This window comes from Salvelinus namaycush, chromosome 15, assembly GCF_016432855.1.
Source record: "Salvelinus namaycush isolate Seneca chromosome 15, SaNama_1.0, whole genome shotgun sequence".
In the NCBI taxonomy this organism is placed as follows: domain Eukaryota; kingdom Metazoa; phylum Chordata; class Actinopteri; order Salmoniformes; family Salmonidae; genus Salvelinus; species Salvelinus namaycush.
The window spans coordinates 1,868,570-1,888,389 of NC_052321.1; the positions used below are offsets into that span (position 1 = coordinate 1,868,570).

At 43.6% G+C, this 19,820-nt stretch overlaps 1 protein-coding gene across 7 annotated transcripts; it reads left to right on the forward strand.

Moving 5' to 3' along the window:
* The first annotated feature begins 1,079 nt into the window (after positions 1 to 1,079).
* On the forward strand, positions 1,080 to 18,840 carry LOC120060100 (enhancer of rudimentary homolog). 7 transcript variants are annotated; one of them, XM_039009176.1, is made up of 5 exons: positions 1,088 to 1,175; positions 4,872 to 4,962; positions 6,423 to 6,543; positions 15,646 to 15,708; positions 18,194 to 18,303. In XM_039009176.1, exons 1-4 carry the CDS (start codon positions 1,173 to 1,175, stop codon positions 15,683 to 15,685), a joined length of 255 nt encoding a protein of 84 aa, XP_038865104.1. In that variant the 5' UTR covers positions 1,088 to 1,172; the 3' UTR covers positions 15,686 to 15,708; positions 18,194 to 18,303. The 7 variants fall into 7 exon arrangements, with proteins under 7 accessions (XP_038865101.1, XP_038865104.1, XP_038865105.1 ...); XM_039009177.1 differs by lacking the exon at positions 18,194 to 18,303 and adding an exon at positions 17,737 to 17,779; XM_039009178.1 differs by lacking the exon at positions 18,194 to 18,303 and adding an exon at positions 17,607 to 17,626.
* Positions 18,841 to 19,820: the final 980 nt, after the last annotated feature.

Genomic DNA, 19,820 nt, shown 5'->3' on the forward strand with positions numbered 1-19,820 from the left:
CGTAATTAGAACAGTAAATAAGGTATGTTTTGTCATACCCGTGGTATATGGTCTGTTATAAACTGGGTGGTTCGAACCCTGAATGCTGATTGGCTGACAGCCGTAGTATATCAGACCGTATAACACGGGTGGGACAAAACATCTATTTTTACTGCTCTAATTACATTAGAGGGGATATATGGCCAATATACCACGGCTAAGGGCTGTATCCAGGCACTCCGCGTTGCGTCGAGTTTAAGAACAGACCTTAGCTGTGGTATATTGGCCATATATCACACCCCCCCTCGGGCCTTAATTCTTAAAATATACCACGGCTTTCAGCCAATCAGCATTCAAGGCTCGAACCAGGTTTATAATTGTAAATAAATCCCCTTTGCATATGTGCATAACTACAAATCTGACAGAAGAGTTTGAGTGATGAAAGTAGGTCAGTGGATCTCAATCTCTGAGCAAGAAACACTTGGACGAACACTTGGCAATTGTGCTGTTATTATGTGCCAGAAGACTAACAGCCGTTATAAATGGCCCATTTGCGAGATTGACTTGTAATTTTAATAGGCATAGGCTACAAACAAAAATCTGAGTTTATGATTGTCATTCAATTTTGCCATGGTTTGCTTAGATAAAAGCTAGGTAGCCTATTGCCCCTGATAGGTCTACATCTCATTTCAGATAGTCTACAGTAGACTTGACAAGATGTAGGCAAGATGTAAACTGAACGATATAGCAGATTTCTTAGTTAAAATGTAACAGACTAATTTATTCAACATGAATAGCGAGGCGATTTCGAGGTAAGAAGTGCTTGTGTTTTCCCAATGTCCTGCTGGAATAGGTTACTGAGGAACAACGTGCCTCTGCCTGATAGTCAGCAGCAGGTCACAGTGAAATATATATATTTTAAGAGAAATCCCATTGCGGCCGCGGTGCAAGTTAGAAATAGCCCAAATACATTTTCACCCGCGACATCGTTTTCAAAGCAACCAATTTAGCTAGAAAACCGGAAACATGGCAACACCATGTTAGGAACGTCCCAAGGATCGAGAATAGCACTAACCCTTCTCGCGTTCCTAAAGTAATTCTTCCGGTATCAAAAGTCATTTCCTCTCTCGTTGTGCCATCAAATCGTGTAGCGCAAGAAATCTTACTTACTTCAAGATCACGATTAAGGAAATATGGTTAGTTTAAAAAAAAATAACATCTATAGATTTGCATTCGAGTAGTTTACCTGGGAAAATATTGAGTAGATTGCTAGCTAGCCTTGTTTTAAAATTGTGCACGCATGTCGATGAACGTTAGCTAGCTAGTTTGCTAATGAAGTGAGTCGTTTTTAAACATATGACTGTCGTATACCAGCTTCTTATATTACAACGTGTTATAATAATGTTCAGCTATATATTTCAGTCTGCGTGTTAATTGACCAGCAATTGTCATCCTGTGTTGTATTCCGAGTTACGCTAGCTGTAGCCCTGTTGTCATCACTCTGATCCACATTACATTAGTCATTGGACAAAGGCGTCTCATGTAGGGGGGAGTTTAGTTAAAAGTCCCGAAACTCAATCTGAACATTAAAACGCGTCGCTTGCGGTACGGGGTTAGAGGCATAAGGACCTTCTCTTTCATATCAGCGAGAAATAATGAAAAGGTTAAATAGATACTCACCTTGGTTAGTGTTCCCACACGGCCATATATCCATGTTACAGCGCATGTTTATGGAAGACGGAGGCGGCCACCTGTGTAATGTAGCATGCGCTGAACACAAGCGTAATTCGGGAGAAATTGTGGTTCCTCAACTGGAGGCAGCTTGTGGATCTGTGTGAAACTGCTACAGTATATGTTGTATTTGAAGGATTGCTGATGAAAGATAAAAGGTCAAAGGTTTCCACAGCCAAATCGCAAACGATGATTATTGACGTTTCGGGAACCTTCAAACACCGTGTCTACGGTCTAAACTGGACGAGGAGGAAATGAGATGGGTCCTGGTATAGCCTACCGTCTAGACTGGACGAGGAGGAAATGAGATGGGTCCTGGTGTAGCCTACGGTCTAAACTGGACGAGGAGGAAATGAGATGGGTCCTGGTATAGCCTACCGTCTAGACTGGACGAGGAGGAAATGAGATGGGTCCTGGTGTAGCCTACGGTCTAAACTGGACGAGGAGGAAATGAGATGGGTCCTGGTATAGCCTACCGACTGGACGAGGAGGAAATGAGATGGGTCCTGGTGTGACCTACCGTCTAGACTGGACGAGGAGGAAATGAGATGGGTCCTGGTATAGCCTACCGTCTAGACTGGACGAGGAGGAAATGAGATGGGTCCTGGTATAGCCTACCGACTGGACGAGGAGGAAATGAGATGGGTCCTGGTGTGACCTACCGTCTAGACTGGACGAGGAGGAAATGAGATGGGTCCTGGTATAGCCTACCGTCTAGACTGGACGAGGAGGAAATGAGATGGGTCCTGGTATAGCCTACCGTCTAGACTGGACGAGGAGGAAATGAGATGGGTCCTGGTATAGCCTACCGACTGGACGAGGAGGAAGTGAGATGGGTCCTGGTGTGACCTACCGTCTAGACTGGACGAGGAGGAAATTAGATGGGTCCTGGTATAGCCTACCGTCTAGACTGGACGAGGAGGAAATGAGATGGGTCCTGGTATAGCCTACCGTCTAGACTGGACGAGGAGGAAATGAGATGGGTCCTGGTATAGCCTACCGTCTAGACTGGACGAGGAGAAAATGAGATGGGTCCTGGTATAGCCTACCGACTGGACGAGGAGGAAGTGAGATGGGTCCTGGTGTGACCTACCGTCTAGACTGGACGAGGAGGAAATTAGATGGGTCCTGGTATAGCCTACCGTCTAGACTGGACGAGGAGGAAATGAGATGGGTCCTGGTATAGCCTACCGTCTAGACTGGACGAGGAGCAAATGAGATGGGTCCTGGTATAGCCTACCGACTGGACGAGGAGGAGTTGAGATGGGTCCTGGTGTGACCTACCGTCTAGACTGGACGAGGAGGAAATTAGATGGGTCCTGGTGTAGCCTACCGTCTAGACTGGACGAGGAGGAAATTAGATGGGTCCTGGTAGTATCTACCGTCTAGACTGGACGAGGAGGAAATGAGATGGGTCCTGGTATAGCCTACCGTCTAGACTGGACGAGGAGCAAATGAGATGGGTCCTGGTGTAACCTACCGTCTAGACTGGACGAGGAGGAAATGAGATGGGTCCTGGTGTAACCTACCGACTAGACGAGGAGCAAATGAGATGGGTCCTGATGTAACCTACCGACTACACGAGGAGCAAATGAGATGGGTCCAGGTGTAGTCTACCGACTAGACTGGACGAGGAGGAAATGAGATGGGTCCTGGTGTAGCCTACCGACTAGACGAGGAGGAAATGAGATGGGTCCTGGTGTAGCCTACCGACTGGACGAGGAGGAAATGAGATGGGTCCTGGTGTAACCTACCGTCTAGACTGGACGAGGAGGAAATGAGATGGGTCCTGGTATAGCCTACTAATGGGAATACAATACGTTTTAAATCATTCAGACTTATGTGTTTATTCCGCGATTTAACTTTGACATATTGCATTACGCCTAGGGCTATTTTTCATACTTCTCACTGATAGCAGCAACTTGACAATCAGCTATTTAATATTTACCATATGCACAAATGGTATGTGCTTCTGATTTTACCATATGACTACAATATTATCCAATTAGATTCCAGGAACCTCCTACTGCATTTTCAACCCCTTCTGATTAGTCTGACAATACAGCCAATGAAATCAAGTTAATTTATTTTGTTTTTATTTTTCAGTATATTTTTAGCCAGTGTGATTGGCTGGCCCTGCGTTGGCTTCACCTCTGCTAGCATGATAATGCGGTACCTGTTTTAGCAGCACTTGTCCCGTGTTGGACGGTGTCTGTAATCGGTAGACGGTTCTGATGCAAACTTAGTTGTTTGCATCTCTGAGCAATGCCCCAAAAGTACAAAATCCAATTGTTTGATGCTACCACCCCCTCTAAATCAAAACCAAACATGGATTCAAAGTTGTCTCGCTTATTGTGCACCTGTTTGTCACCTGTTTGTCACCTGTTTGTCTAGCTAATCAGCCTTGCAATTAGGCAACATGCTGCTGCAGATGGGAAGTAGAATGTAGCGTGTACCTGCAAAGATTGACATCCATGCTCTCGCAAGGTGGCAGTGTGTTGTACTGCTTGACGGGGCTGTGTGTTGTACTGCTTGACGGGGCTGTGTGTTGTACTGCTTGACGGGGCTGTGTGTTGTACTGCTTGACGGGGCTGTGTGTTGTACTGCTTGACGGGGCTGTGTTGTACTGCTTGACGGGGCAGTGTGTTGTACTGCTTGACGGGGCGGTGTGTTGTACTGCTTGACGGGGCGGTGTGTTGTACTGCTTGACGGGGCGGTGTGTTGTACTGCTTGACGGGGCGGTGTGTTGTACTGCTTGACGGGGCGGTGTGTTGTACTGCTTGACGGGGCGGTGTGTTGTACTGCTTGACGGGGCGGTGTGTTGTACTGCTTGACGGGGCTGTGTGTTGTGCTGCTTGACGGGGCTGTGTGTTGTGCTGCTTGACGGGGCTGTGTTGTGCTGCTTGACGGGGCTGTGTGTTGTACTGCTTGACGGGGCTGTGTGTTGTGCTGCTTGACGGGGCTGTGTGTTGTACTGCTTGACGGGGCTGTGTGTTGTACTGCTTGACGGGGCTGTGTGTTGTACTGCTTGACGGGGCTGTGTGTTATACTGCTTGACGGTGATGCTGTAAAATACCACTAACCTGGTAGTTGATTTAATCTTACTGAAACTGAGAAGTTGATTTGAGAACTGACATGTCTACTTTGTTCTGTTATTGTTGCAGTCTCATACGATCCTGTTGGTCCAGCCCACCAAGAGGCCAGAGGGACGGACATATGCTGACTATGAATCAGTCAACGAGTGCATGGAAGGTAAATTGACAGCCCCCCCCCCCCCCCCAGGGCTCTACAACCCCTCCCCCCCCAGGGCTCTACAACCCCTCCCCCCCCCAGGGCTCTACAACCTTGTTCATTCCAACCCCTGTTGTAACAACCTATAGGGTGGTAGCTCTCTGGGAACAGGGTTGGAGTGAACCTATAGGGTGGTAGCTCTCTGGGAACAGGGTTGGAGTGAACCTATAGGGCGGTAGCTCTCTGGGAACAGGGTTGGAGTGAACCTATAGGGCGGTAGCTCTCTGGGAACAGGGTTGGAGTGAACCTATAGGGCGGTAGCTCTCTGGGAACAGGGTTGGAGTGAACCTATAGGGCGGTAGCTCTCTGGGAACAGGGTTGGAGTGAACCTATAGGGCGGTAGCTCTCTGGGAACAGGGTTGGAGTGAACCTATAGGGCGGTAGCTCTCCGGGAACAGGGTTGGAGTGAACCTATAGGACGAGAGCTCTCCGGGAACAGGGTTGGAGTGAACCTATAGGGCGGTAGCTCTCCGGGAACAGGGTTGGAGTGAACCTATAGGGCGGTAGCTCTCTGGGAACAGGGTTGGAGTGAACCTATAGGGCGGTAGCTCTCTGGGAACAGGGTTGGAGTGAACCTATAGGGCGGTAGCTCTCTGGGAACAGGGTTGGAGTGAACCTATAGGGCGGTAGCTCTCTGGGAACAGGGTTGGAGTGAACCTATAGGGCGGTAGCTCTCTGGGAACAGGGTTGGAGTGAACCTATAGGGCGGTAGCTCTCTGGGAACAGGGTTGGAGTGAACCTATAGGGCGGTAGCTCTCCGGGAACAGGGTTGGAGTGAACCTATAGGACGAGAGCTCTCCGGGAACAGGGTTGGAGTGAACCTATAGGGCGGTAGCTCTCTGGGAACAGGGTTGGAGTGAACCTATAGGGCGGTAGCTCTCTGGGAACAGGGTTGGAGTGAACCTATAGGACGAGAGCTCTCCGGGAACAGGGTTGGAGTGAACCTATAGGGCGGTAGCTCTCCGGGAACAGGGTTGGAGTGAACCTATAGGGCGGTAGCTCTCTGGGAACAGGGTTGGAGTGAACCTATAGGGCGGTAGCTCTCTGGGAACAGGGTTGGAGTGAACCTATAGGGCGGTAGCTCTCTGGGAACAGGGTTGGAGTGAACCTATAGGGCGGTAGCTCTCTGGGAACAGGGTTGAGAGCTCCGCCCCATAGGCTAAATACCCAGTCCTTGTCCCAATTGAATGCTTAGGGGGGGTTTCATCTTAAAGAAGCGGTTTACTATTTCAGCTGTAATAGACTTCCTTATTGTGCACCGTGGGGTAACCAAAAGGCTACCAATCCTCTTTTTAATGGCTCTGCATGCACGCTGTGCAATTCATAAAAGGACCTAATCATTTTCTCAATTATGCCTAGGCCTGTTTTGATGCCTGTGACAGATTGCAGCGAGTGACCTTAATGTATGACTCTCCTTCCAGGTGTGTGTAAGATGTACGAGGAACACCTGAAGAGAATGAACCCAAACACACCATCCATCACCTATGACATCAGTCAACTGTTTGACTTCATCCATGACCTGGCTGACCTCAGCTGCTTGGTGTAAGTCGAACCGCAGTACGTTTTTCACACGGATTTCGCCGTGTCTGGCTTTAACAACCTTTACCCTGAAGGAGACAATCCCTGTCAAAGATTTTAAAGCGTAAATTGGTGCACAGTGACATCAAGCTGTTGACTCTACAAACTTGTTGGATGCATTTGCAGTTTGTTTTGGTTGTTTCAGATTATTTTTACGCCCAATAGAAAGGGAAGGTAAATAATTTCATTTTTATTGGAAAGAGAAACACATCCACTACTATAACCAGTCACTACCACTACTATAACTATAACCAGTCACTACCACTACTATAACCAGTCACTACCACTACTATAACTATAACCAGTCACTACCACTACTATAACCAGTCACTACCACTACTATAACTATAACCAGTCACTACCACTACTATAACCAGTCACTACCACTACTATAACTATAACCAGTCACTACCACTACTATAACCAGTCACTACCACTACTATAACTATAACCAGCCACTACCACTACTATAACCAGTCACTACCACTACTATAACCAGTCACTACCACTACTATAACCAGTCACTACCACTACTATAACTATAACCAGTCACTACCACTACTATAACCAGTCACCACCACTACTATAACCAGTCACTACCACTACTATAACTATAACCAGTCACTACCACTACTATAACCAGTCACTACCACTACTATAACTATAACCAGTCACTACCACTACTATAACCAGTCACTACCACTACTATAACTATAACCAGTCACTACCACTACTATAACCAGTCACTACCACTACTATAACCAGTCACTACCACTACTATAACCAGTCACTACCACTACTATAACTATAACCAGTCACTACCACTACTATAACCAGTCACTACCACTACTATAACTATAACCAGCCACTACCACTACTATAACCAGTCACTACCACTACTATAACCAGTCACTACCACTACTATAACCAGTCACTACCACTACTATAACTATAACCAGTCACTACCACTACTATAACCAGTCACCACCACTACTATAACCAGTCACTACCACTACTATAACTATAACCAGTCACTACCACTACTATAACCAGTCACTACCACCACTATTATAACCAGTCACCACCACTACTATAACCAGTCACTACCACTACTATAACCAGTCACTACCACCACTATTATAACCAGTCACCACCACTACTATAACCAGTCACTACCACTACTATAACTATAACCAGTCACTACCACTACTATAACCAGTCACTACCACTATTACAACCAGTCACTACCACCACTATAACCAGTCACCACCACTATTATAACCAGTCACTACCACTACTATAACTATAACCAGTCACTACCACTACTATAACCAGTCACTACCACTACTATAACCAGTCACTACCACTACTATAACCAGTCACTACCACTACTATAACCAGTCACTACCACTACTATAACTATAACCAGTCACTACCACTACCACTACTATAACCAGTCACTACCACTACTATAACCAGTCACTACCACCACTACTATAACCAGTCACTACCACTACTATAACCAGTCACTACCACCACTATAACCAGTCACTACCACCACTATAACCAGTCACTACTACCACTACTATAACCAGTCACTACCACCACTACTATAACCAGTCACTACCACTACTATAACCAGTCACTACCACTACTATAACCAGTCACTACCACCACTATAACCAGTCACTACCACTACTATAACCAGTCACTACCACTACTATAACCAGTCACTACCGCCACTACTATAACCAGTCACTACCGCCACTACTATAACCAGTCACTACCGCCACTACTATAACCAGTCACTACCGCCACTACTATAACCAGTCACTACCGCCATTACTATAACCAGTCACTACCGCCACTACTATAACCAGTCACTACCGCCACTACTATAACCAGTCACTACCGCCACTACTATAACCAGTCACTACCGCCACTACTATAACCAGTCACTACCACTACTATAACCAGTCACTACCACTACTATAACTATAACCAGTCACTACCACTACTATAACTATAACCAGTCACTACCACTACTATAACTATAACCAGTCACTACCACTACTATAACTATAACCAGTCACTACCACTACTATAACCAGTCACTACCACTACTATAACCAGTCACTACCACTACTATAACCAGTCACTACCACTACTATAACCAGTCACTACCACTACTATAACCAGTCACTACCACTACTATAACCAGTCACTACCACTACTATAACCAGTCACTACCACTACTATAACCAGTCACTACCACTACTATAACCAGTCACTACCACTACTATAACCAGTCACTACCACTACTATAACCAGTCACTGCCACTACTATAACCAGTCACTGCCACTACTATAACCAGTCACTGCCACTACTATAACCAGTCACTGCCACTACTATAACCAGTCACTGCCACTACTATAACCAGTCACTACCACTACTATAACCAGTCACTACCACTACTATAACCAGTCACTACCACTACTATAACCAGTCACTACCACTACTATAACCAGTCACTACCACTACTATAACCAGTCACTACCACTACTATAACCAGTCACTACCACTACTATAACCAGTCACTACCACTACTATAACCAGTCACTGCCACTACTATAACCAGTCACTACCACTACCACTACTATAACCAGTCACTGCCACTACTATAACCAGTCACTACCACTACTATAACCAGTCACTACCACTACTATAACCAGTCACTACCACCACTATAACCAGTCACTACCACTACTATAACCAGTCACTACCACTACTATAACCAGTCACTACAACTATTATAACCAGTCACTACAACTATTATAACCAGTCACTACCACCACTATAACCAGTCACCACCACTACTATAACCAGTCACTACCACTACTATAACCAGTCACTACCACTACTATAACCAGTCACTACCACCACTACTATAACCAGTCACCACCACTACTATAACCAGTCACTATCACTACTATAACCAGTTACTACCACTACTATAACTATAACCAGTCACTACCACTACTATAACTATAACCAGTCACTACCACTACTATAACTATAACCAGTCACTACCACTACTATAACCAGTCACTACCACTACTATAACTATAACCAGTCACTACCACTACTATAACTATAACCAGTCACTACCACTACTATAACCAGTCACTACCACTACTATAACCAGTCACTACCACTACTATAACCAGTTACTACCACTACTATAACCAGTCACTACCACCACTATAACCAGTCACTACCACCACTACTATAACCAGTCACTACCACTACTATAACCAGTCACTACCACCACTATAACCAGTCACTACCACCACTATAACCAGTCACTACTACCACTACTATAACCAGTCACTACCACCACTACTATAACCAGTCACTACCACTACTATAACCAGTCACTACCACCACTATAACCAGTCACTACCACTACTATAACCAGTCACTACCACTACTATAACCAGTCACTACCGCCACTACTATAACCAGTCACTACCGCCACTACTATAACCAGTCACTACCGCCACTACTATAACCAGTCACTACCGCCACTACTATAACCAGTCACTACCGCCATTACTATAACCAGTCACTACCGCCACTACTATAACCAGTCACTACCGCCACTACTATAACCAGTCACTACCACTACTATAACCAGTCACTACCACTACTATAACCAGTCACTACCGCCAGTACTATAACCAGTCACTACCACTACTATAACTATAACCAGTCACTACCACTACTATAACTATAACCAGTCACTACCACTACTATAACTATAACCAGTCACTACCACTAATATAACCAGTCACTACCACTAATATAACCAGTCACTACCACTACTATAACCAGTCACTACCACTACTATAACCAGTCACTACCACTACTATAACCAGTCACTACCACTACTATAACCAGTCACTACCACTACTATAACCAGTCACTACCACTACTATAACCAGTCACTACCACTACTATAACCAGTCACTACCACTACTATAACCAGTCACTACCACTACTATAACCAGTCACTGCCACTACTATAACCAGTCACTGCCACTACTATAACCAGTCACTGCCACTACTATAACCAGTCACTGCCACTACTATAACCAGTCACTGCCACTACTATAACCAGTCACTGCCACTACTATAACCAGTCACTACCACTACTATAACCAGTCACTACCACTACTATAACCAGTCACTACCACTACTATAACCAGTCACTACCACTACTATAACCAGTCACTACCACTACTATAACCAGTCACTACCACTACTATAACCAGTCACTACCACTACTATAACCAGTCACTGCCACTACTATAACCAGTCACTGCCACTACTATAACCAGTCACTACCACTACCACTACTATAACCAGTCACTACCACTACTATAACCAGTCACTACCACTACTATAACCAGTCACTACCACTACTATAACCAGTCACTACCACCACTATAACCAGTCACTACCACTACTATAACCAGTCACTACCACTACTATAACCAGTCACTACAACTATTATAACCAGTCACTACAACTATTATAACCAGTCACTACCACCACTATAACCAGTCACCACCACTACTATAACCAGTCACTACCACTACTATAACCAGTCACTACCACTACTATAACCAGTCACTACCACCACTACTATAACCAGTCACCACCACTACTATAACCAGTCACTATCACTACTATAACCAGTTACTACCACTACTATAACTATAACCAGTCACTACCACTACTATAACTATAACCAGTCACTACCACTACTATAACTATAACCAGTTACTACCACTATTATAACCAGTCACTACCACTACTATAACCAGTCACTACCACTACTATAACCAGTCACTACCACTACTATAACCAGTCACTACCACTACTATAACCAGTCACTGCCACTACTATAACCAGTCACTGCCACTACTATAACCAGTCACTGCCACTACTATAACCAGTCACTGCCACTACTATAACCAGTCACTGCCACTACTATAACCAGTCACTGCCACTACTATAACCAGTCACTACCACTACTATAACCAGTCACTACCACTACTATAACCAGTCACTACCACTACTATAACCAGTCACTACCACTACTATAACCAGTCACTACCACTACTATAACCAGTCACCACCACTACTATAACCAGTTACTACCACTACTATAACTATAACCAGTTACTACCACTACTATAACTATAACCAGTCACTACCACTACTATAACTATAACCAGTCACTACCACTATTATAACCAGTCACTACCACTACTATAACTATAACCAGTCACTACCACTACTATAACTATAACCAGTCACTACCACTATTATAACCAGTCACTACCACTATTATAACCAGTCACTACCACTACTATAACTATAACCAGTCACTACCACTACTATAACCAGTCACTACCACTACTATAACCAGTCACTACCACTACTATAACCAGTCACTACCACTACTATAACCAGTCACTACCGCCAGTACTATAACCAGTCACTACCACTACTATAACTATAACCAGTCACTACCACTACTATAACCAGTCACTACCACTACAACCAGTCACTACCACTAATATAACCAGTCACTACCACTACTATAACCAGTCACTACCACTACTATAACCAGTCACTACCACTACTATAACCAGTCACTACCACTACTATAACCAGTCACTACCACTACTATAACCAGTCACTACCACTACTATAACCAGTCACTACCACTACTATAACCAGTCACTACCACTACTATAACCAGTCACTGCCACTACTATAACCAGTCACTACCACTACCACTACTATAACCAGTCACTGCCACTACTATAACCAGTCACTACCACTACTATAACCAGTCACTACCACTACTATAACCAGTCACTACCACCACTATAACCAGTCACTACCACTACTATAACCAGTCACTACCACTACTATAACCAGTCACTACAACTATTATAACCAGTCACTACAACTATTATAACCAGTCACTACCACCACTATAACCAGTCACCACCACTACTATAACCAGTCACTACCACTACTATAACCAGTCACTACCACTACTATAACCAGTCACTACCACCACTACTATAACCAGTCACTACCACCACTACTATAACCAGTCACCACCACTACTATAACCAGTCACCACCACTACTATAACCAGTCACCACCACTACTATAACCAGTCACCATCACTACTATAACCAGTTACTATCACTACTATAACTATAACCAGTCACTACCACTACTATAACTATAACCAGTCACTACCACTACTATAACTATAACCAGTCACTACCACTACTATAACTATAACCAGTCACTACCACTATTATAACCAGTCACTACCACTACTATAACTATAACCAGTCACTACCACTACTTTAACTATAACCAGTCACTACCACTACTATAACCAGTCACTACCACTACTATAACCAGTCACCACCACTACTATAACCAGTTACTACCACTACTATAACTATAACCAGTTACTACCACTACTATAACTATAACCAGTCACTACCACTACTATAACTATAACCAGTCACTACCACTACTATAACTATAACCAGTCACTACCACTATTATAACCAGTCACTACCACTACTACAACTATAACCAGTCACTACCACTACTATAACTATAACCAGTCACTACCACTATTATAACCAGTCACTACCACTATTATAACCAGTCACTACCACTACTATAACTATAACCAGTCACTACCACTACTATAACCAGTCACTACCACTACTATAACCAGTCACTACCACTACTATAACCAGTCACTACCACTACTATAACCAGTCACTACCACTACTATAACCAGTCACTACCACTACTATAACCAGTCACTACCACTACTATAACCAGTCACTACCACTACTATCACTACTATAACCAGTCACTACCACTACTATAACCAGTCACTACCACTACTATAACTATAACCAGTCACTACCACTACTATAACCAGTCACTACCGCTACTATAACCAGTCACTACCGCTACTATAACCAGTCACTACCGCTACTATAACCAGTCACTACCGCTACTATAACCAGTCACTACCGCTACTATAACCAGTCACTACCGCTACTATAACCAGTCACTACCGCTACTATAACCAGTCACTACCGCTACTATAACCAGTCACTACCGCTACTATAACCAGTCACTACCGCTACTATAACCAGTCACTACCGCTACTATAACCAGTCACTACCGCTACTATAACCAGTCACTACCGCTACTATAACCAGTCACTACCGCTACTATAACCAGTCACTACCGCTACTATAACCAGTCACTACCGCTACTATAACCAGTCACTACCGCTACTATAACCAGTCACTACCACTACTATAACCAGTCACTACCACTACTATCACTACCACTACTATCACTACTATAACCAGTCACTACCACTACTATAACCAGTCACTACCACTACTATAACCAGTCACTACCACTACTATAACCAGTCACTACCACTACTATAACCAGTCACTACCACTACTATAACCAGTCACTACCACTACTATAACCAGTCACTACCACTACTATAACCAGTCACTACCACTACTATAACCAGTCACTACCACTACTATAACCAGTCACTACCACTACTATAACCAGTCACTACCACTACTATCACTACTATAACCAGTCACTACCACTACTATCACTACTATAACCAGTCACTACCACTACTATAACCAGTCACTACCACTACTATCACTACTATAACCAGTCACTACCACTACTATAACCAGTCACTACCACTACTATAACCAGTCACTACCACTACTATAACCAGACACTACCACTACTATAACCAGACACTACCACTACTATAACTATAACCAGTCACTACCACTATTATAACCAGTCACTGCCACTACTATAACCAGTCACTACCACCACTACTATAACCAGTCACTACCACCACTACTATAACCAGTCACTACCACCACTATTATAACCAGTCACTACCACTATTATAACCAGTCACTACCACTATTATAACCAGTCACTACCACTACTATAACCAGTCACTACCACTACTATAACTATAACCAGTCACTACCACTATTATAACCAGTCACTACCACTATTATAACCAGTCACTACCACTATTATAACCAGTCACTACCACTACTATAACCAGTCACTACCACTACTATAGACACTACCACTACTATAACCAGTCACTACCACTACTATAACCAGTCACTACTAGAGCTGTTACGTGACCGCAATCCCGCCACACCAGCGGTCACAAATCATGATGGCAGTCAAATTCTACTATTTAAGCTAAACGTTCTCATCTGTTGCGTCAGGCTCATTGGTTAAAGCAGGGTTTTTGATGCTAGTGGTTGTATTATTTTGGGGATCTATCACATCCCACAACTGTCCCAGACTATGTTTGGAATATTTATTTCTCGCACAGAATAGATCAACTTTTGTACTATGGGGGATAGTAGATTGACATAGGCTAGTGCTTTCTCCTCTAGGTACCGTGCGGACACACAGACGTACCAGCCCATGTTTTAATATATCTTTCCGTCTGTCTCCTCCTAGGTACTGTGCGGACTCCCAGACGTACCAGCCCATGTTTTAATATATATTTCCGTCTGTCTCCTCTAGGTACCGTGCGGACTCACAGACGTACCAGCCCATGTTTTAATATATCTTTCCGTCTGTCTCCTCCTAGGTACCGTGCGGACTCACAGACGTACCAGCCCATGTTTTAATATATCTTTCCGTCTGTCTCCTCTAGGTACCGTGCGGACACACAGACGTACCAGCCCATGTTTTAATATATCTTTCCGTCGGTCTCCTCTAGGTACCGTGCGGACTCCCAGACGTACCAGCCCATGTTTTAATATATCTTTCCGTCTGTCTCCTCCTAGGTACCGTGCAGACTCCCAGACGTACCAGCCCATGTTTTAATATATCTTTCCGTCTGTCTCCTCTAGGTACCGTGCGGACTCACAGACGTACCAGCCCATGTTTTAACCTCTTATGGCTGCAAGCCCGAGGTCGGTACACCTATGACAACATCCCCCACCCCCCCCACACTGATTAGCATCGCTAGCATAGCGTCACAATTAAATAGTAGCATCTAAATATCATTAAATCACAAGTCCAAGACACCAAATGAAAGATACAGATCTTGTGAATAAAGCCACCATTTCAGATTTTTAAAATGTTTTACAGGGAAGACAAAATATGTAAATCTATTAGCTAACCACGTTAGCAAAAGACAACATTTTTCTTTGTCCACCATTTTTTCTCTCCACCAGTAGCTATCACCAATTCGGCCAAATAAAGATATTGATAGCCACTAACCAAGAAAAAACCTCATCAGATGACAGTCTGATAACATATTTATTGTATAGGATAGGTTTTGTTAGAAAAATGTGCATATTTCAGGTATAAATCATAGTTTACAATTGCACCCACCATCACAACTCGACTAGAATAAATACACAGAGCAACGTGTATTACCTAATTACTAATCATAAAACATTTCTTAAAAATACACAGCTCACAGCAATGGAAAGACACAGATCTTGTGAATTCAGACAATATTTCAGATGTTCTAAGTGTTTTACAGCGAAAACACAATAAATCGTTATATTAGCATACCACATGTGCAAACGTTACCAGAGCATTGATTCTAGCCAAAGAGAGCGATAACGTAATCATCGCCAAAATATATTAATTTTTTCACTAACCTTCTCAGAATTCTTCCGATGACACTCCTGTAACATCATATTACAACATACATATAGAGTTTGTTCGAAAATGTGCATATTTAGCCACAAAAAAACGTGGTTATACAATGACAAAACTAGCAAAACTAGCCTGAAAATGTCGGGCGCCATATTTGACAGTGATCTTGTCTCATGATTAACTATTCATAAACTTGACTAAAAAAATATGTTGGACAGCTATCGAAAGACAAATTAGTTCTTAATGCAATCGCTGAATTACATTTCTAAAATTATCCTTACTGTGCAATACAGGGTTCGCCAAGCGAAGCTATACCAAAGAAAATGGCGGAATATGCGTTTAAAATTTTTCGACAGAACAACGATTTATCATCTTAAATATTTCTTACTATGAGGTGATCTTCCATCAGAATCTTGGGCAATGTATCCTTTCTTGGGTCTAATCTTCTTTTGGTCGAAAGATGTCCTCTTGTCCGTCGAAATGCCCACTAACGTTCGACCGGTACTGGAAACGTGCCCAAAGCTTCAAAGTGCATCACTAAGAATTGCCTCAAAATCGCACTAAACGGATATAAATTGCTATAAAACGGTTTAAATTAACTACCTTATGATGTCTTTAACACCTATAACGAGTAAAAACATGACCGGCGAAATATTACTGGCTAAACCCAAGCTTGGAAAGAGAGCAGGTCCAACGTCCATCGTGCGTCAGGCGCAGCAGGAAAAGAACGGTACATCCGGTCTTTGGCGTTTTATACAGGCCCTGATTGCGCAATCGACTCCATTCAAATTGTCACCTCTTACTGACATCTAGAGGAAGGCGTGGGCAGTGTTTGTATCCTCATAGGATTTACAGGGACTTTAAAACTGACCTGGGACCAGAGGCCAACATTTCTGAAATCTCACTCCATATCAGGAAAAGTGCTGTAGAATGAGTTCTGTTCCACTCAGAGACATAATTCAAACGGCTATAGAAACTAGAGAGTGTTTTCTATCCAATAATAACAATAATATGCATATTGTACGAGCAAGAATTGAGTACGAGGCCGTTTGAAATGGGCACCTTAAACAGAGCTACTCAATACTGCCCCTGCAGCCATAAAAAGTTAATATATCTTTCCGTCTGTCTCCTCTAGGTACCGTGCGGACACACAGACGTACCAGCCCATGTTTTAATATATCTTTCCGTCTGTCTCCTCTAGGTACCGTGCGGACTCAGACGTACCAGCCCATGTTTTAATATATCTTTTCATCTGTCTCCTCTAGGTACCGTGCGGACACACAGACGTACCAGCCCATGTTTTAATATATCTTTCCGTCGGTCTCCTCTAGGTACCGTGCGGACTCACAGACGTACCAGCCCATGTTTTAATATATCTTTCCGTCTGTCTCCTCTAGGTACCGTGCGGACTCACAGACGTACCAGCCCATGTTTTAATATATCTTTCCGTCTGTCTCCTCTAGGTACCGTGCGGACTCAGACGTACCAGCCCATGTTTTAATATATCTTTCCGTCTGTCTCCTCTAGGTACCGTGCGGACTCAGACGTACCAGCCCATGTTTTAATATATCTTTCCGTCTGTCTCCTCTAGGTACCGTGCGGACTCCCAGACGTACCAGCCCATGTTTTAATATATCTTTCCGTCTCTCTCCTAGGTACCGTGCGGACTCACAGACGTACCAGCCCATGTTTTAATATATCTTTCCGTCTGTCTCCTCTAGGTACCGTGCAGACTCCCAGACGTACCAGCCCATGTTTTAATATATCTTTCCGTCTCTCTCCTCCTAGGTACCGTGCGGACTCACAGACGTACCAGCCGTACAACAAGGACTGGATCAAGGAGAAGATTTACGTCCTGCTGCGACGTCAGGCCCAACAGGCTGGGAAATGAGACTTACAGCCCTTAGTTCCAGAATGACTACACTGCAGACGCCTGATCTCACAACAACCTGGATAGGTGTTTTAACATGTCTGCTAAGCACATCTTATGATATAGCAATCCGTTGCCCAACCATTGGTGGATGCAACATCTGCAATGTAGGCTGCCTGGAACGTGGCCAATCTATGACATCAGAGGTTATTGCGGTGGGGTCAGAGGGGGGGTGGAGTGTTGTGTAGGGTGAATGCCCCTAGATGCTTGGGTCAGTTTAGCATTTTTTTTTCTACTAATGGTTTATATTTGGAGTGGGGAAGCTGATCTTAGATCTGTACACAGGGGAACCTTCACTCCGGAGCATTTGGAAAGGAAGGGTTGGATGATGCTATGAATCCAGGATATTTTATCTTTCGGTTTTAACGGAGAAGTTTTCTAGGGGGAAGGGGGTAAGGCAGCTTACATTTTGTTGAAATGTTTGTATTTAAAGAAAAATTCCCCCTTTTTTTTATGAAGTCTTTGTCTTTTACTTTAAAATAAAAAATGATTATTTGTTACTGTTTATGGTTGTGTTCTACACGGAGTGAACAAAACTTTAAGAACACCTGCTCTTTCAATGCTATAGACTGACCAGGTCTAGAGTCATATCACTTGTTAAATCCACTTCATTCAGTGTAGATGAAGGGGAGGAGACGGGTTAAAGAGGGATTTTTAAGCCTTGAGACATGAATTGAGTGTGTTCCATTCAGAGGGTGAAAGGGCAAGACAAAATATTTAAGTGCCTTTGAACGGGGTATGGTAGTAGGTGCCAGGCGCACCGGTTTGTGTCAAGAACTGCAACGCTGCTGGGTTTTTCATGCTCAACAGTTTCCTATGTGTATCAAGAATGGTCCACCACCCAAAACACATCCAGCCAACTGGACACAACTGTGGGAAGCATTGGAGTCAACATGGGCCAGCATCCCTGTGGAACGCTTTCGACACCTTGTAGAGTCCATGCCCTGACGAATTGAGGCTGTTCTGAGGGTAAAATGGGGTGCAACTCAATATTAGGAAGGTGTTCCTAATGTTTTGTTCACTGTGTCCATTCCTAACGCACTGCCCCTTTTTATTTAGTGTATATATATATATATATATATATACACTGTCTGAACCTCATATTGATGGATGGCTGCAATACGGTTTGGTGAGTTTAACCTATACAGTTTGATTTACCATGATGGATCATGGGAGAAGTTCATTAATGCCCCCCAATTACCACCTTTTACTGACAACCATTCAATCCCAAAGATCCCAAAGTTAGTGAATAACTTCCGTACCAAATGAAGGGCATCTACTGACGCCGTAGAAGTAAAACAAATAATAATTTGACAGATTATAGCATTCAATTTAAGAGGACGGAATGGAGGAGCCTTCAGATACATTATGATATTCTGAGAAGACATCTGACTGTATACACACTATATATACAAAAGTATATGGACACTCCTTCAAAATAGTGGATTCGACTATTTCAGCCACACCCGTTACTGACAAGTGTAT

Excerpts from the sequence above, each read along its gene's own strand:
- LOC120060100 (XM_039009171.1), top strand. Across the intron at positions 4,963-6,422 it reads AGTCAACGAGTGCATGGAAG|GTGTGTGTAAGATGTACGAG; the intron begins GTAAATTGACAG and ends CTCTCCTTCCAG. Across the intron at positions 6,544-18,193 it reads GCTGACCTCAGCTGCTTGGT|GTACCGTGCGGACTCACAGA; the intron begins GTAAGTCGAACC and ends CTCTCCTCCTAG.